The sequence below is a fragment of the Tinamus guttatus genome, unplaced genomic scaffold (genome assembly GCF_059628265.1).
Source record: "Tinamus guttatus ecotype Peru unplaced genomic scaffold, ASM5962826v1 Tinamus_guttatus_pri_ptg000464l, whole genome shotgun sequence".
In the NCBI taxonomy this organism is placed as follows: Eukaryota; Metazoa; Chordata; class Aves; order Tinamiformes; family Tinamidae; genus Tinamus; species Tinamus guttatus.
This window is the reverse complement of record NW_028288998.1, coordinates 577,397-605,242: the sequence shown is the minus strand read 5'-3', so window position 1 is coordinate 605,242 and position 27,846 is coordinate 577,397. Positions and strand designations below refer to the sequence as shown.

The following is a 27,846-nucleotide window of genomic DNA, read 5'->3' as shown; positions in this document are numbered from 1 at the left end:
GACAGTGTGCGAGTATTTTGTACTTTCTTAACCATCATATTGTATGCAGTAGAAATTCAATCATCTAATGGATTGAATGGAGAGGAAGAACATGCTGGGCTCCCTTCCTGATTCTGTCACTTGCTACCTCATTGATCTTGCGCAGGTCATTCAGCCTGTCAGTATTCCCAGCTATAGAAATTACACTCTTTCTTATGCCTTTTGAAAACTATTTTGGGAAATTACTGCTGTGAGAACAGCATTATGTGTCCCTGAGCAATCCTTCCAGGACATCAGCATGCTAGACACTATCCATCAGTCAAAATCCCTAGCTTTGAAGCAAATCCTGAGCTAGATGGGAACAACAAAGAAAACTAAACAGCTAGCTAAGTACGCAACCAAATGCAACTATATGTTTGTCCTGGGATCTGCTGAAACCTCTCGCTGGCACAAGGGCAGAAGAGAGAAGCAGGCATTGGAATGCTAAACCAAGGCAGCGCCCAGCCTCCAAGAAGGGCAGCTCCTGAAAAGTTGCAGACTCCCTTAGAAACTATCATTCTCTCAGTTTCTCCTAATCAACGTGACTCCAAGCTGATGCCAACATGAATCACTATCATTATAAACATGCCCCTTAAACCACAACATTCCACACTAATAATTCACCAATACTACAGAAGACATTAGCTAGCAGCAAACAACTAAAGCAATTTAGAAGGTCCGCACCATAACATAGAACAGGTTACTTCTTTCTGTGAGTGAGAAAATATCTATTAATTTCCATATACTCGGATTAATACTTTTGTGTAATGATCCATCAGCCATTTGCTCTACAAATCATTGCTTCTTTTAGATACTTAAATATTAGAATATCAAAAGATGTACACATAAAATCAGTACAGCATATACTATGCTGCAGTTTACAATGACTTTATGCTTTTACTTTTAATACAGGCTCTTTTTTTTTAATTTTGACATCTAAAGGCATTTAATAAAATCTAAGAAATAGCTCGAGGAAGGAAACAGCTATTTCACTCAGAATTTTATCTATCAAAAATAAAAATAAAAATAAAGCAATCCAGACCACCTTAAATATAAAATATAACTATAAAATACAACCTGCAGTGGAGCGAGGTATTCCAAAATCTGAAACATGAGACAGTTTTTGACTAATCTACCAAAAACTCTTGAAGACAGAGACACCATGATCCCCAAAACCCATTAACGGCGAAAGAAGAATCATTGGTGCTTACCAGTCTAAACCTACATTTAAAAAAAAAAAAAAATACCATATGTCACTAATGTTTGAATAATCAAGTAAGGCTAGAAGCTGCTTGTTATGTTACAGAAGAGTCATGATCATCAGGGGAGCAAAAGGACTTCATTTCTGTGAGGCAGTAAGAGATAAGAGGACGGGGGAAGAGAAGAGCCTTGTAGTCAAACTACCACAGGAAGCAAAAAAACACTTAGGCCTGGTCAATTTTGATCTCAATGCAATAGCCTTGAGATTTTCCAGTCCAAAGGACTGACAACACTGAAACCGACTTAGGTCGGCTGAAATTAATGGATCTATGCTGATTTATGCCACATGAGATTCTGGCTTACTGCTTTACAGAAATCTGTGATTAGTCAGAGAAAGAACTAATTGGAGTTGCATTGGATTTACATAGTGTGAACTAAGAAGCTAGCCCCACAACACTCATGTCCACACTATGACTTTACAAAAGCTTTTAGCAGTAGCATGATATTCACTACAACTCTAAAGAGCATAAAATTATATATATATATATATATATATATTTTCTAAACTTCAAACCACTTCAGGAAATTAAATGTCATTTAAATACTGTATTTTACATTTCTACCTACTTCTCAAAATGAGAAAAAAAATGAAATGTTCATGCCATTTTTGTTTGATCACCAAGATATTCAGGAAAGTAAAAGTTTATTCTTTTGGGTTGCTTTCTCTGATTAAGAATTTAAAATTTCACAAACACCTTAAAAAACTCTTTCCATCAGTATGTAAAAAAATGTCCACCCGAAAGACCAGGGGCAGAAATATTTGGAAGACTGGTATCAGCTATTTTCTTTTGAAATCAACAGCAAACATATCTTTGAAGGATATTACAACATATGTTTTTGATTTTTAGTAAACTTTTTTGGTGGACAAGGTTCTTGGTTAATGTCAATTTAAGGCATTAAATCGTCATATAAACCACTCTGTTATTCCAAGATGCAATGAAAAAAGTACTAATTGCAGCATGCACAGCCATGTACACAAGCACACAATTGAAGCATGCACAGCAGAACACAACACGAAACACAGAGAAAAGTGTTGTTTGCTACCTCAATACATAAAAAATTTTCTGTGTAACTGAATACAGGCACATAGTCCAACTGGCTTAAGTGGGTTCTCATGTCTAGTCTGAAAACTGTGATTCTTGGCATTTAATGAGTAAACAATAAATCTAGTAATTGTCTGTGTAGTATACATCACTGAGAAGAACTATGATCCAACATGACTATCCTTTCTAATAACGAAACCTATCCTGTAATGTTTGTTTCTTTCTTGTGACTTTCATTTCTGGATTGTGTCATGTGCTACAAAGAACACCTTGACTGTATCATGTACATGGACAGTTACATTAACATTTCAGCCATTTGCTTTATTCCTCTCCTCTTTACAGTAAACAAAAGGCTGTATTGTGATGAATCTCTCTCTTTTTTTTCATTTTTTTTCTTTTTCCTTTTATTTTTTCTTTTGCCTTTTTTTTTTCTTTTTTTTTCAAGCTTTGGACAGCTGGGAATTGTTCAGTTGATACTGCATTATTATTTTTCATCTACTTTCTTTGGCAAATTTTGTAATTTACAACATCTTAAACATTCCTGGAATGTGTCTCCCTTTCCATATAAATGTGTTATATGAAGATCTACAGTAAAATCAAAGTACTCCTGCTTACCTTTTAACAAACTTTCAGATATGATCTAATCTAAGCCTAAAAATCAAATTTGAGGTTTTCAGAACCTAATGACAGCGATCACAAAAACAAGATGTTAAACCAAAACAGCTGTCCCAGCCCTCTAAGGTACTCTCATGTCTTTATGTCTAAAGCTGTATGCCTAAAAATACTGATGTAATACATGCGTTCTAGTAAGATGATTTAAATATTCTCTCTAACAAAAAGGCACAAAGTTCTCCTAGTTTTTGAACATTCCTCCTTAATTAGTTCAGGGATGATGGCTGATATATGTTTCAGAGAGATTAACTACTTAATAATGAGCATGGGTCCACACAATTGAAACCATAGAATGATAGAATGCTTAAGTTTGGAAGGTACCTCTAGAGGTCATCTAGTCCAGCCCCCCTGCACATGCAGGGTCACCTAGAGCACGTGGCACAGGACTGTGTCCAAGCGGGTTTGGAAGATCTCCAGAGAAGGAGACTCCACAACCTCTCTGGGCAGCCTGTTCCAGTGCTCTGTCACCCTCACTGGCAAGAAATTTTTCCTTAAGTTCCTGTGGAACTTTTAATGCTTCAGTTTCTGGCCATTACCACTAGTTCTATCGGTGGTGACCCCTGAAAAGAGGCCAGCACCATCCTCCTCACTGCCTCCCTTGAGGTACTTATAGACACTGATCAGATCCCCTCTCAGCCTTCTCTTCTTCAGGCTGAACAGGCCCAACTCTCTCAGCCTCTCCTCATGGGGCAGATGTTCCAGGCCCCTGATCATCCTTGTAGCCCTGCGCTGGACTCTCTCCAGCAGCTCCACATCCCTCTTGTACTGTGGAGCCCAGAACTTGATACAATACTCCAGATGTGGCCTCACCAGGGCTGAGGAGAAGGGCAGGATCACCTCCCTCGACCTGCTGGAGACGCTCTTCTTAATGCACCCAAGGATCCCATTGGCCTTCTTGGCCACGAGGGCACACTGCTGCCTCATGGTCAGCTTGTCGTCCACCATGACACCCAAGCCCTTCTCTGCAGAGCTGCCCTCCAGAAGGTCAGTCTCCAGCCTGTCTGTGGTTATTCCTCCCCAGGTGCGGGACCTTACACTTGGCCTTGTTGAATTTCATGAGGTTTTTCACCGCCCAGTTGTCGAGTCTGTCCAGGTCCCTCTGGATGGCAGCACAGCTCTCTGGGGTATCAGCTACTCCTCCCAGTTTCATATCATCAGCAAACTTGCTGAGGGAGCACTCTGTGCCTTCATCCTGGCCATTGATGAATAGATCAGATGGACGACTGACCCCTGGGGGACACTGCTAACTACATGCCTCCAATTAGACTCTGCACCGCTCATCACAACTCTTTGAGCTCTGCCATCCAGCCAGCTCTTAAACCACCTCACTGTCCACTCATCTATCCCACACTTCTGGAACTTGCCCAGGAGGATGCTGTGAGGCACGGCGTCAAAAGCCTTGGTGAAGCCCAGATAGATGACATCCACCGCTCTCCCCTCATCTGTCCAGCTGGTCATTCCATCATAGAAGGCTATCAGATTAGTTAAGCATGATATCCTCTTGGTGAGTCCATTCTGACTACTCCTGAGCACCTTCTTGTCCTCCACATATTTGGAGACAACAGCCAGGATGAGCTGTTCCATCACTTTTCCAGGGATGGAGGTGAGGCTGACTGGCCTCTAGTTGCTTGGGTTCTCCATGCCATTTTTGAAGACCCAGGTGACATTGGCCTTCCAGTCTTCTGGCACCTCCCCCATTCTCCAGGACCTTTTGAAGATGATGGAGAGCAGCTGAGCAATAACATCCGCCAGCTCACGCAGCACTCTGGGGTGCATCCCATCCGGGGCCATCAATTTGTGGGTGTCAGGTTTCCCTAAGTGCTCTCTGACCCCATCTTCCTCTAGCCAGGGCACGTCTTCCTCTCTCCATGCACCTTCTCTGGTTTCTAGGGTCTGGGATTCCAGAGAGCTGCCCTTGGTAAACACTGCAGCGAAGAAAGCATTCAGTAACTCTGCTTTTTCTGTGTCTTTCGTAACCAGGGCATCCACCCCATTCACCAGCAGAACCTTGTCTTCCCTAATCTTCCTTTTGACGTCAATATATTTGAAAAAGCTCTTCTTGTCATATTTAACATCCCTTGCCAGATTTAATTCCAATTGTGCCTTAGCTTTCCTTGTCACATCCCTGCATTCCCTGACAACATTCCTATATTCCTCCCAAGGAGCCTGTCTTTTTTCCACTTTCCGTATAATGCCGTCTTCTGTTTGAGTTTTGCCAGCAGCTTCTTGCTCATCCATGCAGGCTTCCTGCCCCCCCGCCTGACTTCTTATTCAAAGGGATGCACTGCTCCTGAGTGCATCCTGAAGTGCTCCCTGAATATTAACCAGCTCTCTTGGGTCCCTCTTCCTTCTAGAGCCCTAGCCCATGGGATCCTTCCAAGTGGGTCTCTGAAGAGGTCAAAGCTGTCCCTCCTGAAAGCATATATTTCAAAACTGTATTTTCATCCAATCACATGGAAAACTAAAAATTATATTCATGTAGTATCTATTGTAACAATGGAAACAAATGATCTTGGATTTTGCCTCACAATTCAAGTCATGTGGGCAGAACTACACAAAGATACTTGGAAGTATCTTTCTAGTCCATAAGAAAACACTAACCAATTATATCCATTGTGAGGAAGTCACTCCACAAAAATCCCAAACTATCCAGACACATAGTCTGCTCATTGTTGTATAAATACTACAAACCCATAGTCTTCTGCATACTCATGACCAATATACTGCCTTAGTCTTATGTTACATCCAAACTTCCTCATCACAGAATGTGATTGATTGATACTTCAGCTGGTTCATCTTCTTACCTCATTTACTGCACTCCAGGGACAAATTTGGCAGTGAATAGTCATTCTGTTCTCTCCAAGGTTCAACTTCAATTCAAATCCTTTGAATTCATTCACTTAATCTATGAAATTCAGATACCAGCCTATTCTAATAAATCCATTATTGAATCCTGACCCAACACCCTGATGGCTCTGATCTCTTTGAATCAAATAATTCACAAGAATCACTGCTTTGAGAGACTTCAAAATCCAGACAATCTACATCCTTTATGCAACAATTTATTATTTCCCATTCTAAGGTCAGCATGGATATATCCTGATTTATATTTCGCCTGTTCCGATCTTCAACTTAAACACTGCTCAGATTGTCAAGGCTTTTCTTCTCAGATCACTTCCCCTTTTCCCCAGCAGGTGAAAATGCTTTATGAGATTTTTCCCATCAGAAGACAACATGTGAACACATATACAAAATTCATCTAAGAACAAGGCATCAATTAGTGGAAAAATTGTCTTCATTTTGAATCACTGACTGCTGTGAAAAACCTTCTACTTAGAAATATTCTTCATTTAAAAAGACTTTGTTTTGAATTCTTCCTTGGAAATGCTCACATAGTCTTGGGATGCTGAAGCAGTTAAGAAGACTAGGAAAAAGATAAGGTAATGCAGTTCATATCAAAATCCTTCTCAAATCTTTGCTGCTGATATCAAACAAGTGAAAAGAAAAAAAAAGAGGAAAAAAAATCTCTGTCTATGGACTACAATAGTTAGGCAATCCATGATTGATGTCCTAATCTTGCTGAAACTGGTTTCTGAAAACTTCTACTTAAAGAACTGCCACAAGTTGCCATCAGTCAAACGAAATTTGAGGGTACAAAAACACGCCAGGACATTGAATGAATAAAAGTTTTACCAACTCTGACCAGAAATAAGTTTGAATCCTTCATGCTCAACATGGCAACTCTGCCTCTCCCCCTGGACCTTATATTGAAAAGAGTGTGAACTAAATTAACGACAATCCGTAGATAAACCCTGTGAAACTAGCACTCACTAAATTGTGGTTGCCAGAAGTACCTCTCATAACAGTTCACATACTGATTAGTCTGAAAAGTTACATAGTTAATAAAATCTGTATTACTCCACTGCATTACAGTGTAATCTGAGGATTTTTAACAAAATCATAGGCAAAATCTGACCAAAAGATAAATCCACTGCATGCTAAATACATAATGAACATCCTCACTTAGCTTGCGATCCTTGTTTAATATTTAGAGCGTTAAAATCGTCCAGTATTAAAGTTTCAGTGAGATTTAAAAGAATAAAGCTTTAAAGAGTTTGTTAAAAAATGAGCACTCTCACACACTCTTTTGTTAGCAGTGTATATGAATATAACAAATATAACAAAGTGGTGGATTTTAGACAACTTTTGCATTTTAGCTAGTTAAAACTATTCAACACAGATGCTGTTGCATTCCTTTAGCTTCACATATTTTAACAGTCATTTTAGGAAGCTGTCTATATAAACACTCTCTTACAAAGATTTACTTACCAACAGTATCACATGGTTCATCTTTATGAACACAGAAATCCTTCCTAGAATTGAGAAAGGGAAAAAGAAAAATGTTAAGCAAGCCAAATGATCATATTGGTAGTGACTCTGTGACCTATTTCCAAATATTTTGTATGGCTCAGTGAATAACTACAGAACTCCATTATCTCTGCAAAGATCATGGGGAAGCAAAAGCCAGGATTGCTTAATTTACTTAATTACTTAATTTAACTTAATCAGTTTAACCTCAGAAAACATTTATGAGTAGTCAGGTGACAAAACATATACTATATATTTAAGATGAATTGTACGTAAGTCCTGCTTTTCCCTACTCCATTCTCTTTAAATGTAGTAAGTCTACAGTTAATCCTCAGAACCTTGCAGAAGTTAGTCTTTCTCTCATTTGAAACAAAAGCATCTGCAATGCTTAACGTCAGATTCAGAAGCAACAATGACAATCTTTGCTCTATACAGATTACAGGCATTTTTTGTCCTTATAAGAAAAATGGTAAAAAGGACTAGAAGGAAACATGGTATAAACATGTGCATTTCTGCGAAGGCATCCACCCTACTGTAGCAGAAAATTTACGAATCAGCTCATTTGCCAAAGGCCCAGTTTTTAGTCCATCATGGCTCTATAAGATGGTTTAACTACATCAATCAGAATAAACATTTTATCCCTATGTTGAACAACATCTGCTTATGATCCATTTTGATTTCATATCTATTGAATCGGTCTTCAGAGGCTAATGAGAAAGCTATCAAAGAATACTGGAAAAGCATCTTTTAATGGAATGCTTATTTTAAAACTCATGTTAACATGTTAATTTAAAACAAAGGATAGGGCTGATGATATGCATAGAACAAAAAAAAATGCACTGCATCTAAGGAAAATATTATTCACCTGAATTTTATTCAGGTGAAGAATCAAACAAAGAAGCTCTTGCTCTTTTGTTGCACCAAGAAATAAGGCTCTCTATTTTTAATTTGGCATATGGGCCAGAGACACCACATCTTTCTATTCCATTTGTGGAATCCAGCTAGATACATATGTATAGGTATGTGTGTATAGATATGTGTAAGTTTACTAATATCTGAAACTAATAGATAACTAATATCTATCCTACAAAGAATTGCTCTATATAGGGATTCTCTGATTCCAATGTTGAATTACTTATTATGTATTTTTCCACGAATAAGGCTCCTTTATTTTCCTATCTAGAATGCTCCAAATAATGTAAACAGAGGATACTGTAGTGACCTAACCCTTTATTAAGCTTTTTTAACCTATTAAGACAGGACTAAGATTCAATCAGGTAATCAGAGCTGCAGAAGAAACACTGGAGTTAGAAGTCAGTTAAGCAGTACAAATTAGGATTGCATCTCACTTTTCCTTCACAATTTTTGCCTTTTTTATGGAACAGTACCAAATAATCAAAGCTAGCTTTCTTTCTAAAAATTCTCAACATGGGTGTTAACATTTGGTAACTAAACGTTTGCCTGCATCTGTAAGAACTGTTTGGTGCTTAAGGAGGCCTGCCACACTTACCATTTTTTCAAAACGCAACTACTCCAAGGGCCTTTTGTTTTCTGTTTGTTTCCCACAGACTATTCCCACATAGTGACTTAGGCCCAGAAGCAATCTCCAGAGGCTGGCAAATTTTTGACACTTGTTAAAGGCCACACAGCCAGAGACATAGCGTTAGCGCTTTTGATTCTGCAGTCTCCACGGCCAGACAATTACCAAGCAGAAAAGCAGAACAACAACACTAGGAACTAATCCTCAGAATAAAATGATAAAGAAATGCTGGGAATCCACTTAGATGAGCCTTAGTGTTGGAGCCAAAAGGGGTAAACAAGAAACTATAATCAGATGCAGAAGGAAGTTCTTTTATTTTTTTTCAGACCTGCAGTGAATTGCATTAATGCACTGGGTTGTAACCCGAGTCTTTGTTTTGTGCTGTCACACAAGGGACTTATTGTATTGTTAAGCAACATGACAGAACAATTAGAAATATGGTACTTGTGGTGAAGCAAGAGAACATGCGTAGAGACAATGCAAGGACACAGACCCATCTCCCATGTACACACAAACAACTACCATAAATACCAACCAGTGTTACAAGTCAAAAAGAGAAGGCATGCTTTCAAATTTAAGAGGTGGCCATCTGACATTTTAAAGGTACTAATATCCTTTCTTTTTCTGCTTCTGTAATACTTTCCTTCTCATATATTGAGCTGTTTGTTTTGTTTGTTTTGTTTTCCCTTCTTGGTTGACTCCACCTGTGGTCAAACTATGCACCTCAGAGTTGAGGCAAGAAGGAAATGCTATAGTGCCAGTTCCTTTTTTACAATGAAAAAAAATGTAATACCTTCATTAATTTTCAATTATGAAGAAGCATTACATACCTATAAGACTAGGTTACTTAGCAAAGATTTACAGCTCAAGCTAGACCTACTTGCACATAAATTCTTCTCTAACTCCTACAAATAACTTAAATATATCATATTATGCCTATATGTGTGTCGGTGCGTGTGTGCATGTATATACATTCATATATATAAATACACATATACACACATAAATACATCTATATACTTATGCCTACCTCCACCCCGTCACTACTATTAAATGCACTTTACTGATACAAAACACACTAGTTCATAGTCTATTATTCATTGGATTCAATTGGCATGCTGAAACTATGCAAAAGAGGATATTAAAACTTCCAAAGTATTAGATTGTACCAGCAGAGCAATAGAGCACATTAAAAAGCCCTAAAGGAAGTGCTGAGGTTATTTGCCTTAGCTCTTTTCCTCCCTTTTCTTAGCAATAATACCCTATTTTTTGCATTAGATTGACATTCTTGTCACAAATGTGGCACAAATAAATAATTCTAAAGCTGATATTTAAAGCTCGAAGCTGTAGTTAAAACATACAGACTTCCTTTACTCTTAACAGTTATTTAGCATGCACACAGAAGGGAAAACATGCCCTTATGCAAGTGAGAGAAAAGAGGAGCTTTAATGAGATTTATGACATATTTCCTAACTTGAATAAACTGGCTAGCAGCCGAAAAGAATTCTAAGCAAGAATGGGTAACTACTATTCCACTGTTTTAAGAAATCATATTAAGTTTGTGAATTTTTAAATAATTACTTACAGCCCTATAGAGAATCTTCAGGATTAAAAAAAAATAACTATATAGTTTCCAAATACAAGGTATCTCATTATGTAGATGAGATATACAACAGAATGCATAACAGTAGAGGATGTATAAAGAATAATGAAGAAATCAGACTTACTTCTTGTGAACAGTTTGCACCAATTGGTCATTTTAGATAAATTTAATACTCATTTTAGGCATTCCAATCAAAGACCTCTTTCCTGTCCAAACAGTTTTTTCATTTCCTCCCATATGGAAACAGGGGGCACAGACAGTGGATTTTAACAGCCTACTATATCCTTATTTCGGCTTTCACCCTATTTTCAGTTTCCTAACTTCTCTAACGTTGTTAACTTTGAAAAAGGTAATGGTAGACTTTTCAATGGCGCATACTTCAAGCAAAATTCCTCCTTCTGCCATAGATACAAGGTCTAAGATATTAACCTTTATTTATTTAATTTAAGGCGTAAGAGATTTAGGTTTTAATTACCAAGCAAATTTTCACAAATTGCAAGGGTTTTAAATAGAACAGTGGCCAACCTTGGCAAATAACATTTTTGCTATAATAAAAATGCTTTAATTTGGATTGTACTAAGTGAAAAAATGACAGCAGTGTGAACGCACTTGACTTTTCACATTACAGAATGTTCTGAAGAGAGTTCAACTTAATGTAAACTAAGTCTACGAAACATGCTAACCAACTGATGCAATTTTTAAAAAATATATATTACATGGAAATCGATTTTGGAAGTTGCCAACCATGAGAAAAATCATACATTGTAAGTCAAATAAACAAAATATTTGTTCAAATAAACAAATAATCTTAAAATAGTTGCTATTTCAGAAACTGCATGCATAAACCTCAAATGTGCTGTGGATTTTAGAAAAATATGACAACAGTATAATCAAATATTTTAGTAGTTGACAGAATATTTTGTTTCTTCAACCAAGTTCTTGAACCAGGTTTAAAAACGATGATATGAATCGGTTTTCTTCTATAGATCATGTACCAGCACAATTAGAAAAATAGCAGCTTAAAAGAGTAGTAAGTGAAGTGATTATGGAAGTAGTGGATCTCAAAACAGAAAAAGGAATGCAAATTAGAAAGGCAAGGAAGGTGGTTTTGAATGGAGTCTCACAGAATCTAGAGTTGGTATTTGTCTTGAACAGTGATCTCAAATAAAACAGGAAAGCACAACTTTTTAACATTTGCAACTGAAATGAAGACCACCAGAATGCAAAGGACAAATCATTTTTTTCCAGATGGCTCATTTAAAAGTTTGTATTTTGCCATGGCCAGAACTAGACCCACAAACCATACCAGAGATTGTAAAGGAAAAGACATTAAAAAAAAAAAAAAGGAAGATAAGCATTCAAAAATTCTCCTTGGACACTGATGCAGAGTACTGATAGCAGTATTGCTAGCAACAACTGTTCATATACTACTGTGGCCAATTTTGGTACTAAGCTTCAAAGAAACACTTTGAAAAACAGGAAAAGGTCTGGAAAGAGCTATGAAAATGATTATATGTCTGGAAAACAGGCTTAAAAGCTCCCTTTCTTAATCTAAGGGAAAGATGAGTTGCAACTTGATTGCAGCCTACAAGTATTTACATAGGGAGGAGCTTTCTAACAGCTCTTTAGTTGTAAAGGGTATAAAGAGATTCATGGCTGAAAGCTGAAATGGCATATAAATAAGAATTGAGTCATGTCTCTAATTAACCATAGCAGCAATTATCATCAGAAAACAAATTATCTGCCTTTAGTTTTCAATTTTATATCAAGATTGTCCCAATTTTTTATCTATAACACTAATCAAATATAAAAATAACATAGCCTACTCCATTTAATGTTAGGAAATCAGTTTCGAAAATGAAAAAGAGTTTTACAATTATGCTGAGGTGCCTGTAATGGAATATTGCAGCATGAGTTACAACAGTATGAGTGAAAGACATTACTGAATGGGACATGTATAGCCTGAATGCTGCAGTCTACAGAGCAAGCTGACAGGTACAGGTAACGCCATGCAGTTTTTTCTCACATGTAGTATTACAAATATTGTCAACTTCTTGGACACCTTGAAAGACAGAAGAGAAAGATAAATAGCCTGAGAATTATGTAAAACTAGTGAGATTTTTTAAACAGATAAGATAAAGATTATAGAATTCTTAAAACTGTGACAAATAAATGGGAGTTTTTTAATGCTTCCTTTTCCTTCTGTTCTTTGCATATTTACATGCTTTTTTCTGTACCTGAAATCCCATTAAGAAATACACAAAAGTAAGAACTGCTGAGGTTCCCATGAACTCTCTCTTGATATCTTGATATCTGTTCCTGATGTCATAAGGAAAAGCAGTAAATACAGCAAAAGTTTGCAAAATAGTGGGAGGGTTGGCAGCACTGACATTAGAATGATTGATGACGAAACTACAGAGGTGGAATTAACAGTCTTTTCCTCTCTCACTGTGCTTGCTCACAAGAACTCACTTTTACAGCAATTTGCATTTCACTAGAAGCACAGAGTTAGCAGCAGTAGTTTAATTACCAAACCTCTGTTCCTTCATGTTTTAACAATGCTGGATAGCCAGACTCAGCAGCCTTTTGGGGAGACTCTGCCATGTTAGCATCTGTGCAGGGGCAAGTCTCAGCTTTCCCAGCTTTCTACCTCCCACTTTCTTGAACGTGAGAGATTTTTGGTGCAAACGGTTATCAGAAAGGTAGTAGAAAGCAAAGTCAGAGCTGAATCTGAACTCAGTGTTATACAACTGTAAGGAAGGATAATCCTCTAGTCTGTTAGAAGATAACAGCAAAGCCTAAAAAAATCTTGTTCTAGCTTTGAGGAGAATTCTGTTTGAAAAATGAAATAACATTTAAACAATCTAAGTACTGTTTACATAATTTTCTACTGTTAGGGAATAAATCATTTATAAGAGTGAATATTCCTCATTACATTGTTTCAATTAAATGTATTTTGCAGGGAAGAAAGTACATATACTGCAGAATAGCATGAATAATCTGCTGTTTATGCAGTAATACTGCATCTTCACAGTCTGAGCTGAATATTGAGACAGAGATCTTGCCATCACAAACAAAGGTAGTTTGGAGAAGGTGAATTCAGCTGGAACTTTTTGAAGGGCATATTCATATGCTTTTCTAAAAATCACTGTGACACCGTTCATATAGACTGGAAAAGCATCTAGATGTGATTCATTATTTTTAAGCGAAGTTAGGTTCTGCATCACTCTCATATCTTTTTTTTTTTTTCCTATACTGAGAAGGCTTGACTATCTTGACTACAACAGGAGTCATGTAAGAACTCACATATATGAACAGACAGTAGTGGCCATGGGCCTTCTCTGCCTTACTTTCTGTTACACTACTCAGACCAGACAATCTTTGCAGATATCTTCCTGTACAGCAACTAGTAGTATCGTCTCAGTAATCACAAAAATTGGGGCTCACCTCTGTCCAGCTGCATTTTACAACTTAAAAAGGCAAGGAGGCACTGTTGATGTATCAAAGTTTACTTTTCTACAGAGGAAAATTCTTCCCAATATATTTGGTCCATGTTTGGGCCAGATGATCTTCAAAGGGCCCCTCCAAATCAAACCATATCTAAAGCAATAGTGCTAAATTATAACTATGAATCAGGTTGCTTTACCTAAAAGGTCCTAAAACAATTTTTGTCTTAGCTTGCACATTCTCCTTTCTAAACACACTGTACAAACTTATTTTTGTATTTGATATATAAAGCTGAGAGTCCTGCCACCCCATCACCAAGTTTTACTTTCTGTGATGCCAAAATGGGCTGTAGTGTTACCCATGACTATGTTATCCATTTGATAATTTGACTTTAGTCTTACTTCAAGCTGTGAGGTTTTAGTTTAATTTGCCTTTATGCTGACTTATTCATTCCCGTGAAATAATAATGAGTTTAAAATGTGAAATAAAAAGTTTGTATAGTCCTGAAAAGTACCCTTTTTCATGAAAAAATTATGACAGCTCTTTGATTGTTGAATAACAGTGCTATTGCATGCACTTCTTGTTCTTTATAGTTAGTCATTAAAGGAGCTCAGAAGAAGAGTGGTACTTAATACCTTGTTTTTAACTCTTTTGGCATGAGAAGACATGGTACAGCCTTTCCAACGCACTCTTGCTGCTCTATTATCATGCCACCCAAAAAGAAGGAGTGGCTAAGTTTTAGGAGACCTGCCACAGAATGCGTTGGATAATCAAAACTTTACATTTTTGCTTTAAAAATATCAAGCAGTTGGTGTTCATCTGTCTAAACAAAATTATTTCTCTCCATAAAGCAGGTCTGCTATCCAAAGCTGTTTGTAGGTTTTGACAAGGGAGCCTGCTCTGTGTTTGTAAAACAGAGCAAGACTATCTGAATTAACAAAACATACAAGTGTAGCCACACATGGGGTTAGCTATACCATAAACCTGATGATGTGCAGAGGGTGCCTGGATTAGCAAAACATTCCCACAGTCAGCAAACCACATCGGTATGATTTATTAGCAGCTGAACCAGCTCTGAGATGGAAGACAGTATAGTCCAGAGAATAATACCACTGGAAAAAAAAGTCAGAAGAACAGATTTTAAATTTCTGATTTCAACACTGAGTTGCTATCTGACCTCTGGCTGGGGAGAATCCCTGCCCCAGACTTCTATGTCCTTGAAAATGAGCAGTACATTTACTTTAATAATAATAACAATAACAATAATAGCAATATTAATTAGAAAACACAACAGAAAAGCATATCAAAAAGTATGAGCAGGCTTTCCAAAATCTGGAAGTCCTTTTGCCACTTAGAAATGCTACCTGAGATTCAGAAAGCTCTGTGGCTGAATGTAAAGGCTGCTAAAAACTTTTCCAGACTACCGTCACCCAGTTTTTTAACTAACACTTCACTTGCATCAATTTAGAACTCAGGACATTAAGGCAGAAGACAGAAAACCAGAGGAAAGAGGTGTTACATGCTTTTTCACTCTATCTCATTACCTCACAAGACAAAGAAGTTCTGCCTGCAATATCACACCAGAACATAAGGCTTTTCCTAATATGCCCTTTAAACTGAGACACCAGAGCTGGAGATTACATGTGAAGAAAGGCTAATCTTGTGAAACTATCAAAGGTTAAATCTCACTCTCCTGGAATCCTGAGATACAAGTCTGAAGGATTTAGAGCTCTCTCAAGCAGCTCTCAACAAAGACCTTGCTGATTGTCTCCACAGATTTGGGGACCAGGGTGAGAGGTCACTCAGCAATCCACACAATAAAAAAAAAAATTAAACACACCTTATTCATTCATTTATTCTTGGATATTCACAACTGAAGCTAGATACAACAAGCTCTACTCTTTAATTTTGCTCATCAGCCTGGTGCCATGCTACCCAGTAATTCTTTATGTCCTTTGCCTCCACTCACTTTTTCCCAGTGATCACACCTCTGTTTCTCCATCTACAGTCTTCCCCTGTCAACACACTCACTGCTGTTAACATGACATCCAGGACTTAACGTGATAAACAGCTTGCACTCTGTCATTCCAAGGAGGTTTCCTGATGATTTGCTACTGGAAGCGTAATTTGTTATTATAATAAATTTTATCTACCAATGTAGTTCAGAGGAACTTGAGTGAAGGACTACTGCTCAGCTAATATGTAAATGTAAGTAAGCATTTCAAAGGAAAGCAAAGGGATTAAACAGTGGAATTAGCAAAAAAAGCTGTAAGCACATAGTATGGACTTCAGCATATCCCACTTCAAATATGATTTCCTCAGAATTACCATAATATGACAAAGGTCTGGAAAATAGGGAAAAGCAGTTTAGCTTTTCAGAGTTTGTTATCTTTTTATCTTCTCAAAGAATGAGCAGGGAAGTTTAGGGAAAAAATTTTCTGCTTCAGAATGCTGAAGCACATCATAAATAATGCATTATTTAGAATGACAACTAATTTTAACTGCAAAACTTATATAACTGCAAGTGAGATTGTTCTCAAATAAACATTATAAAACTGTAATATAATCTTGCATATTACACATGGTTGTAGGACTCCACGTGACTGACTAACAGTGGTATTCTAAATTACGAAATCACAGAAATTTTGGTTGGAAGGTTCCTCCGAACTCTCCTTCAAAACAGGACTAAGCTCTACCCTAGACTGCAGTTCTGTCCTTTCCTCTTACACATATATGGGTAATGGGTTGGTTGCTGACTGAACATCCAGATGCCTTCCCCTGTGCCACCACTTCAAGTCCAAATCGTGATAGCACCTGTTTGGAAGGAAAGAGGTGAGCTGGAGGCATATTTCCTTCTAAACATGTGCATGGCTTCATATTTAGTGCTACAAGGGACTACAGATGTAGGATGAAACCACTATAGCTGTGGAGAATACACTATGCACCATTTCATCGCTTGAGCACAAAAGAAAACATATCAGTCACCAAAACCTTAGTTTCAAGACAAACAGCTAGCATTTGCTAGCTCACATCTCAAGGACCATCGTCCTTATGGAGAGTAAAGTGGTATCATTCACTTTATGGCCAAAAAAAAGTGTGTCGTGATGGCACGTTGTGATGCAAGAGTCATGTCAAACAAGTTGTGAAAAGTTTAAATATCCTTTTGTCTTTTGAATTAAAAGTATCTATGTATGAGTGCTGTCTTTTATTAAATGAAGACACATACAAAGAGCCATGTAATCTACAGCTACATAGCCAAAGAAGAGACAAGGGATGATCACTTCATGCATTTACCACCTGGAATTTATTATTTCTGAATTATTCATTCTCTTTACCACTTTCTTTTTCTTAACACTTCCTTCTCTAAAAAGACTTCAGATTAACTTCCATCCTAGAATTCTGGTAAAATCTGGTTATACTCCTTCCCATTGCCAAACTATATCCAAACTGTAGGATATAGTCAGCTATACTACATAGGCGCCTATTAGTCACCTATTATCTCATAACACACTAGAGGTATTCTTGTTCTATAATTGTCTCATTCTCATTGCCTATTTTTAATGTCCAGGTATTGTACCTTGTGATAAGTATAGCTGCATCAACTGAAGACATGTCTTCTCCCCAGCTGGTTGACATTTCTAAGTGTATATCATTCTTCTTGCCAAACTCTTCATGTTGCCATTTGCAAAAACTTTCCAGCATTTTTTCCCCATGATGTCCAATATACATGTCTGCCTGGAAATAAAAACCAATTGATTTTGCTAGAATTGTGATTCTGTACATAAAATCAAGAACATCAAGTACATCAAAAATGCTGATAAATACACTATATTCAGATGCATGCAGTGGATCTATTCACTTAAGTTCTTATATATGCTCCTTAAACATGCTGTTTCTTCCACTACCCATAGAGCAAAAAAAAAAATGATGTGAAGAGCCATTTGAATATAAAAGATACTTTCTGACATGATTTTTTTTTAAAAAAAGAAAAGAAATAAAGAAACTATTAGAAACATGGTCAACACTTTTCCCCCAATAGCCAACTAAAATGTGGTCTACAATGTTTTATAGAAACAACAAGAAATGGTATTATAGTGTGCTGAAATACTACATGCAAATTATACATCACTACAAAATGTCATTCAAGACATCTGCTGGACTCATCTGTCTTCAGAAAGCAAAAAGAACAGGATTTGAAATGCTGCCTGAAACTTTTGCAATGCAAGAATAATGCTATGTCACAGTATTTTTTATCTAATGGAGTTTTGTTTGTTTGTTTGTTTAAAGAAGATCTAGCAAATCTGCATGGAGAAATAGATCATTGCTTTTTATCTCTTGACTGACTTTCAGCTGCCAGCACAGAATAATCTCGGTACGTGCAGCAATTCGACTAGGAAAAGCTTAGTCTTTACTGGGGATTTATTTATCATTGTAAATAAAGAAGCTAACTAAGAAAAAATGTCAGCCTTGAAAGTGATGGAATATTGCATGCCTTCGTGGGCAGCAAACAAAGTGGCATTGCCCTCTACAGGCTAAGGCAAAGGCAGTAGGTTCTTACTGGTGTCTCATGAAGCAGGACAAGCTTAGTCACCCGAAGATTCACCTGCAGTCCAAGGCTCTTGTGCTGGAAAAGGTTAAAAACCTAAAACAAAACACAAATATAAACACGTGCTTGTATTGCATACAGTACAGCACTGTAGACTAATAATATCAAAATTCACAATCCAAAGAACCTCACAGCTTTATGATATTTTGGCATGACTGCTTTAGTTTTGCATTATTTGAAATGAACCTATAACCACCTGAAGGCTCTTATATCGTGCTGGTCTTCTGAAGGAAAATAATAGAGCTTACGTAATATTTGGTCTGGTATACAAAAGGACTCTAATGAACTATGATCACTTTATAAACTGTAGCCTGTTTTTCTAAACAATTATACATGGATGTAACACTGTTCACATGAAAATTTTTGCTCTGTTAAATGCAGAATCATGGCCCAAGGCAGAACATGGCCATAACTCACACACAGTAAATCACATGCAGAAGTTTTCACTTCTTCTTCTTTGCGTGTTTCTTCTCTGCTGAATTACTTTCCTTGTGTATCATAGTCTTACTTTATACTACTGCATGCACCAAAAGAGTGTACCACTGCCCCATTCACAGCTGGGAGGGGGTGTAATCCCCTATCTATGTAAGTAGGCTACCCTTTTCTCCTTTGGCCACTATGATGATCACACATCTTTTGACTGACACTGTCACCTCTTCAAAACAAGCATGGATTATAACAATTCATTCAATACTTTTCGAACAAGCAAAAATAGTTTCTAAAAGGTTTCTAAAAATTACCTTGGTTATCTCCCACTTCCCTGCTTTACTACTGAAGATACTACACCAGATGACATAGACCAGTCCGCAGCATCATAGTTTTTGCACTTCAAGATGTATAGGCTAAACCCTGACAGCCTGCTGATATTCACCGACGGACCCCTTGCAGATGCTCAGTCAAAATAATTAAAAGCTATGAAATCAGTCCACAGTGCATGCACATTTGCCAAAATGAATTTTAAATTTCCTACCATGTTTAAAATAGTTAGAATAAATCGTCTGGCAGCTTCTGTCCCATGATACGAAACCATAGCTGGATCTGCGACCACAACAGTTTCTATATTGTACTCTTGAGGTAATTTGTAAGAGTATCTTTTTCCTCTTCCACTCTCCGATATTTTTTGATTCTTGGATTTTCTTTTATCTGTAACACACACACACAAAAAAAATACTTGATGGACACACCCTTCACAGTATTGGCTTGACACAAGGTTGCTCTGATACTTATAGGATTTGCTTTCCATGAACATGACATAATTGATTACACAGAATGTAATAACCACAAACTCTGATAAATACTTATTTCACATTGCCAATGCAATTAAGCTCAATGGAAGGTCTAGACTATGTGCAAATTTTAGTTCATACCAGTGAAGCAGGAATCTTACCCATCTGCTTAAATACAGCCAGTCAGATTATTCTCATCTTTTTCACTTGGCATATCCATAAATGAGCAATGCCTCCTGTTTTGGCTTGAGGGAGAAGACTAAACTAATATTAGGTTTGACACAAAAATAGTCTCACTGAGACTGCAGAAATACTATCTGTCCATCTTAAGAAAACATAGAAAAACACATCAAGGCAATCATTGCCTCTTAACATAAAAGAAAACAAATTTGGTTTCAACATGATTTCAGCATCCAGAAACTACATGGAACAATTAACTGATTTGTACAGAGGAAAGATAAGACTATTTCAGATGAATAATGTAAAGAACTACATGTAGCATACAAGTTTGTGGGGAAAAAAAGGTACGTTTTACCATCAGGATTTCAATGTCAGTGGTGTTTGCATTATACGCAGCCAAAAGAAGCCAAACAAAATCAAACCCTGTGTATGTAGTGACTGTTAGCATAGAATATAAATAACTGACAAATGCCTACACTATGTAACATGAAATACTGGTTCTTGTTTTGATCCTTCACACACTTGCTTTCCCTAAAACAAACTAAACTTTCTGAAACGTAAGGTGTATTTTGTCATTCTTCTGAGAATCATTTTTAAGGAAACTTTAGTGTCCAGATTTGCGCCAAAAACACACCCTACAAGCCATACAACTATGACTTACCACACAAGCATTCAATGCTGAAAGAGTACACAACAGCTCTAAGTTTAAATAGTAAACTCATTTGGGTTAGGAAAGATCTCTCATGAGCCATCTGGTCAACCCCCCATCCTCTGAGGAGTGGTGATTGATTCCAGTGAAGTTTCCAGCAACTCAGTTTATTCATTGTTTGCTCCTTTCTTGCAAACAGCAGCTATTGGTTAGAAACATTTAATTTAATAGTAGCAGGACTGTTCAGGAAGAAAAAAAAAAAGTCTGCTAGCATGCTTCTCTCAAAGCTTTAACTAGCTGTATGATTTTGTCCACAACTGACAGTAAGTAGTGCACAATAAAACACAGCATTAGGCTAAACATTTAAATCACCACAGTCTCAAAACCAGTCTTCAGGATTGAGGGGGATGAGAAGCCTGCAGTGCTCTGTAGACCAGCTGGGCACATCATTTGCCTCAGACCTCTCCCGGGCTAACAAGCTGGGGGACAGTTTGTTCTTGGCCAGTCAACCTTTTCCAAATTGCTGGCAAGAGTCCCCATCACGTGCAAGCTCATTTATCTGAAAATTGCAGCTCTTCCCTAAGACCTTTAAATAAATGGCATTAGTAATTTTGACACCACTGGCATTCGAGTCAGTGACGAGTTTACTGCTACATAACAGGTGTGAGGCCAAAATACATGCAATGTTACATTTCATAATTAGGCAAAATTACAAAGAACTTCTCACTATTGAAGGTACAGGGCATATGAAACAATACTGCCTGCAAAAAGTATACCTCTATAAGTCACGCATGTGCTACCAACATAAAAGTGAGATCAAATTACAAAGTTGATTGTTGGAATTAAAGATATCTAAGTTCAGTTTAAAAACTTAATTACAATGGCAAAGTAAAAGTTAATAATATAGGAGGATTCTGTGCAGCAAGACTCAGAAAATACAAACAAATCATATCCATTTATTACTCAGACTCTCTACTTGTGACAGAAATGAAGGCTAGAAATGCTCTTGCTTAAAATAAACAATAATAAAAACCTTTGTGCTTCACTCTATGATGTTTTTTCAGCAGACCGCTTAGGAGTAATTGCTATATGAGTTCCTCAGCATGCTGATCGTATCTCAGCCCAACTATCCACTCCTTTTAATTGAGGTACCCAATTATACCTGACCCAGAATAGGCAATACACAAGTTTAACATACAAAAGGAAAAATAAAAGAGAAAATAATGGTAGACTAACAAATAAAGTGAGACAAAATGAGACAAAATGAGATAAAATAAAATAAAATAAAATAAAGTTACAAAGTTTCCTCTTAAGGAGCTGGAAATTCAGCTACTAGAAAAACAAACTGCCTCAAATCTCTGAGCCAACACTCCAAAGAGACTAAGACTACAGGACACCTGAATGCTTACCTGCCCTTGAATAAATCCCCTGTACCGCCAGTGAAGCCCAGATCTCCGAGCACATCACCAATGTTTATTTCCATAGGGGATAAAACACACAGATACCCCAGCCACAAGGAATTCACAGTTCTTTTATGAACAGGTCCCTCAGAAATCCAGATCCACTGCACTGTGGACGTGAGCTTTTACTCACTAGCCCAGTCGCAGAGGAATCACCAAGTACCCTGTACGCTACTACAGGGCTGGTCCAAAGTGTGGATAACTCCAGCCTGCAGGCAGGCCCTCAGATAAGGCAGTGGAAAAGAGTTCAGTTTTGCAATCTGGGTCTTCGCTCTAACAACAAGAATCTCGCTGGTGTTTACTCTCTAACAGACTTGTGAAGTGCTTTCTTTGGAAGGTTTCATGGGCCATGTGCTAAGAAAGGTGTGAGGTGTGAGGTCTGTGTATGTGTCACCAGCTCACACACATAAATCTATTTATCTCTCACACACATTACTTCCATATATCCAGAAAGCATCTGTTTCCCTCAGTGGGACTCCCCCCACCCCCACCCATTACTAGGAAAAGAAGAAAAAAAAAAATCACAGAAAACAGGTTCTTTGTTCTCCCCAAATGAGCCTAGCTGTACAGCATCCTTCAATCCAACCCACAACAGCCATGGACATCAAACAATACCTTCTTTGATCGTCTCTTCTAGTTCTGCATGCAAAGCTATTAGTTCCAACAGTGATCCTTCAGCACCTCTAGCACAGACATTCATTCCTTCTAATAATTATAATTCATCACTGGCAACACACATTTGCTTCATTTGCTTGATATATAGCCAGTCTTTGAGATCAATTTGGCTGAAAACCAGCAGCAGAAATACCTGCCCCCAAATGCCTATTCTGATGTACATGAGTACTATAGAAGAAAGAGGTCCTATTGTAAGACAGGACCATATTGCTGAGAAGTGCCAAGACAGTAATTTCTCAGTGTCACATGGTCATAACTCTATCAACAACAGCAGTGCAAAATTTGACAATATTGAAGAGCACCATATTCAATTTGCTTTAGAGCTGCTTGATTAATTGACCCTGCTTGGGATTTGACTTAGAAGTCTCAGTTACTGCTAGAAAGTCTTTTTTATTGTTTCTACCCACCTTTAAGGTTGCGCCTGCATCACAAATGGTTTTGTTGACACTAGCTCAGTGCTTTTCACAAATATATATATAAAACTAATATATTCCAGTCCCATTAAGTAAAATAACCTGCCAGGGTAAAGTGAGGAAGCACAACAGCATAAGTTAGGGATCGCAGATATACACTCTCTTCTCTCTTCTGGCAACACAGTTTTGCCAGCAGATGCAATTATGCACAGTTATTTTGTTACTTTGTATCCTCAAATTCCAGGATGGCAGCAAAGATAATGAAATTTATTTCAAACAAATGATTGAATCTCTGTTGACAGGCTATTTGCACCAAGTCAGAGCCTTGGGCATAAGATTATTAGAACAGAGTAAGCTGACTACTCCATCTGAAAGAACAAGAGAAAGTGAAAGGGTGACATGTAATGAACACGACAGGAAATTATGTCCTTACACAAAAGTTTGAATCTTTAATCATTTTCAAACATATCATGGACTGCTATTTACCAGGTGCCTCTCTCTTCCTTCATCTTTTCTTTTTTTCTCTTTCTTTCACCCCCAAAACACATGCAGGCATGCCTGCTGCAATCCGTTTATCATTGTTAACTGAGGAGGAGTAACCAGCTTTATTATAAGTAAATGATTTTTGCTGATATAGAATAATTCTTTAAATAAGCAGCAGCAACGCCTAGAAGAGAAATATCGAGACTGCTGGAGGAAGTTATAGGTACTAAAAGGGACTAAGCAAATTACACAAAGAAAGAGTCTTTCCATGCTAATTCACCTGTGAATCACTTTGCAACTTCAACCTGTGAATGGAAGTCTAATTCTAAGAATAAACAAATAAATAAAACCACACAAAAACAATACTCCCATAAAGAGGGGGAAAAAAAGTCACTCCTGTGACCATAAAAATGTGACAGAGCAGTAAAACTGTTCAAGAAGAACCACAGAACCAAAGATTAATTTAGGCTGGAAGGGACCCCTGCAGGCCATCCAAGCCAACCTCCTGCTCAAATCAGGGCTAACATCGAAGCTAGGGCAGGTCTCCCAAGGTCCAGCCACGTTCTGTGAGTTTCTATGGATGGAGACGCCAGAGCCACTGTAGGCAGCTTGTTCTGGTGCTTGATCACTCTCACTATGATTTTTTTTTCCTTATGCCCAGCTGAAATTTCCCATGAGGCAAGTTACAGCTGCTGCCTTTTATCCTGTAAATGTGGGCCTCTCAAAAAATCTGTCTCAGTCTTCTCTCTACAATCCCTTACCACACTGGAAGACTGCATTTGTAGTCCTCTTTGCCCTTCCTGCACTCATGTAAATAAACCGGTTCCTTCTCCCTCTCCCCAAATGCTGTATAATAATGCTCCCTAGCCACTCTGGTGGCTCCCTCTGCTCTTTCCTTCCAGTCTACCAGTATCTCTCTTCTAATATGCTAAGAGATGTGAAAAAATATTGATTAAAAAAAAAAAAACTAATTTAGCTCCTGGAGAAAACACATTTTTCGCAACAGCATTAAAAGCAGCCTCAGCATATCAGCTTAAACTGAGAGCAAGACACTCAGATGTGAGAAGACACTTAGAGGAAGAGAAGCTGCTCATGAAACAGCAACAACAGACTGTCATCTTTCACAAAAGTCTTTCTTTCTGCACCTCTGTCGAACATTAATAATCTAACAAACCAGTAGGTGCCTGTTTTTTTCCTGAAGCTCTTCTAATTATATAGATTTTGCAACTCATCATTGAGGAAGATGCTTTTGGATTATTTCTCACAGTTCTTTTAAGTGTCAATCATAAAACAAGAACACTGTTTTAAAGACCATTTACATTCATAGCGTCACTCCCAGTTGAAAGTGACTATGGCTTTGAGATGTGCTTTGAGAAGTACAGTAACTAAATTAACAAAGTACCAGGACAATAAAAAGGGACAAGAAAACATAGTAATTGTTAGGTTAAAGTTTAAAAAAAAAAAAGGCCCCAAAATTCTACTTTTTAAGAGACTGCTCATTTAAGAAGCAGCATTTATTCCTCAGTGCTACTTAACTTGTCATAAAAGGAACTGTCCAGTCTTGGAATACCATTTCCACCTCTGACACTACAAAAGAAAAAAAAAAAACTAGATAGGCTCATGTTGGGGCATTGTTTTTAAACTACTTTCTACATCCCTTATAAATACATCAGCTATATTAAATCTGTTCAGTGAGATTTGTATATTACCTGTAACAACACCACAGTAATGATTTTGAGAAGCTGTCTTTTCAGCAATTTTCTCCTCTATGGACCTTTTTCGTCTGTACACCCTGTGTGCATGACCTGTCACAGCCAAAGTGCGATTGAGTGGCTCAATAAATATGAAGTCCTCATTAATCTGTATAAACCCCATCTGCAAAGGAAAACAAAAGGAACATGTAAGAACTTAAGAAGCTACATAAATGTGCATATTATCCTACAGAAGGAAAAAAAACTTCTATTTATGAAAACCCTTTGTTTAAGTAACCTTACTAACAAAGTGACTACCTTTATATTTTATAGACCTTTGTATTTGAGTGAACTAGAATAAATTTAATTTATTTCCACTAAATCTGTGTGGGCGGGTGGCAACATGCCAGTAGCAGATGCATGGTAAAAGACCTGGAATGTTAAAAGCTTGCTTTGGGAGACCCATGGGTCATTTAAATATGTACAACATGTACGGAGAAGTCTATACACCAGTTTTACAACTTCATGTATTGTCACATTTTTTTTTGACAGCTACACTTGATGAAATATCAGGAATAATTTCACGAATGTACATCCTGAACAATATGAACTTGCAAAAGATTTCAACTGACGCTATTTTTACACATTTTCTTTTCCTTTTTTTTTGTTTTAATAGAAAGCAGTCTTTTCCCAGTAACGAGCAGCTAGAACAAAGAAACACTGTATTACAGCTATTTAGTTGGTCGGCTTTTTTTTCTTTCAATATTTTTATGCACACATAATACATAAAATGCAGATGCATATCTAATATTACAAAAGTCTGGCCAAGCTTAAAATAAGTCTAAAACCTATTTGTATAAATAGCATACAACTCAAGCTCAATTCAAATTGTTAAACTGTCAACACATACAAGTAATGTGAGTTTTTTTTTCTCCTATAAAATGTCATCAGCCAGACTGATAGTTAACTTTTTTATTCCCTAAACCTTAAGGTATATTAACCAGTTTTACTAAAAAACAGGTAACAAATAGGCATATCCGGTGCAGCAAGAGCTATTCTCTGTGTTTTCATGCAGTATGAATAGACGGAGATAGAAAATAATTATCTCTCTGCAGAAATTGTGTGGATGCCATTATCACATCGAGACTCCTGCCTAACTTAAGGATACATCTTCAAAAAGAATTCCTGTGCAAAACAGGACTTGTTTCAGATCTACAGAGCTATTACTCAGAGGCATTACCTTTTTTTAAAAAAAAAAGACATTAAAAATATTTCTACATGATTACATTAAATAAATGTAAATAAATGTAAAAGCATACATTTACATGTGTATATATATAAGTACAAATATACATACGTAAATATGAAATTTATTTTTTCAGTCAGCTCTATACATACAAAATGTTGAACAGTCCTTGTAAGTTCATCATTAGCATTGTACTTTTTGTGCAATTGTGCTAAATTTCACCCAGCCATGAACTCTTTTTTTTTAATCATTATTTAGCCTATGAAAAAAGCTGATTAGCTCTGTAACAGAATAGGATTAGCAGCACGTCAAGTAGCTGCAGATTTCCCCTGTCCACCTACAAAAAAAATTGCCTTAGCACATCTTGAATAAAGACACACAGCACATTTGCCATGTTGGTTCCATCTTCATTCTCTTTGCTGAGAGAAGTGAAAACACAAGTTTCACAGTGCTATTCCTCAGGTTGCAGACACTCTGCTGAGCAACTGTGCTGGGAGCATTGATTTATTATATTACTTATTATATTGGCTACCTCTTGATTGGGTAAACATCAATCTACTGATAGAAAACTCTGAAAATTATTTCCACTCTCCTAAGGCAGAGGTTAAAGAGCTGAAAAGATGACATAGAGGTTATTGAATAGTGTAAACATCAGCTACATATATTCAAATGGCTAAATTTCGGAGAAGCTTTTGGAGAAGCCTGGATATCCAAGTAATCCTCGTGATCTTTTTCCTCCTTTTTAAAAAGCACCACTGCTGTTATAAAAGTGAAACAGGTAAAGCATTGTCTATCTCTTGATCAATTTTAGGAGTAGAAAGGGCAAGATAAACCTCCATCCTTTCCAGTCACACTCCTAATTTTTCATTACAGGGGTCAAGGGGTGCTAGGAACATGTACCATAAGCCTGAAATATAAAAAAAAGAGAAAAACTATGCATCAAAGCATCACACTTACTGTGAACTAGGGACAAATATAGCCCAGAGTCAAGCTTCAACTCAGTTTGCAACTGAATGCAAAATAAACCACAGATTTAAAGGGTAAAAAGTATTGTGTATCTATCTGGAATAAATCTTCATAACTTGTAAGTAAGTTCTGAAGAAATGATCCAGCTCTCACCTATTTCAACTGAAAAGCAACCACTACTAGGAACACGAACTTTTTTTTCCCCTGCCTGCGGGTATTCTAGCTTTTCCAAGTATCTTATCTGGAGTAAAATAACATGTCAATATAGGACACACTCATAGTAGGGAAGATAAAGCCGAG

At 37.2% G+C, this 27,846-nt stretch overlaps 1 protein-coding gene across 1 annotated transcript in view; it reads right to left on the bottom strand.

Annotated features, from left to right (window-relative positions):
• ADAMTS19 (ADAM metallopeptidase with thrombospondin type 1 motif 19) overlaps positions 1-27,846 on the bottom strand; it is a 139,872-nt gene that overhangs the window by 82,704 nt on the left and 29,322 nt on the right. Inside the window, exons 3-7 of the mRNA XM_088532682.1 lie at positions 25,353-25,518; positions 19,528-19,700; positions 18,510-18,593; positions 17,529-17,686; positions 7,323-7,366 (exon numbers count right to left, since the gene is read on the bottom strand). Of these exons, the coding sequence (XP_088388808.1) occupies positions 7,323-7,366; positions 17,529-17,686; positions 18,510-18,593; positions 19,528-19,700; positions 25,353-25,518 (625 nt within the window). The remainder of the gene's footprint in view (positions 1-7,322; positions 7,367-17,528; positions 17,687-18,509; positions 18,594-19,527; positions 19,701-25,352; positions 25,519-27,846) is intronic.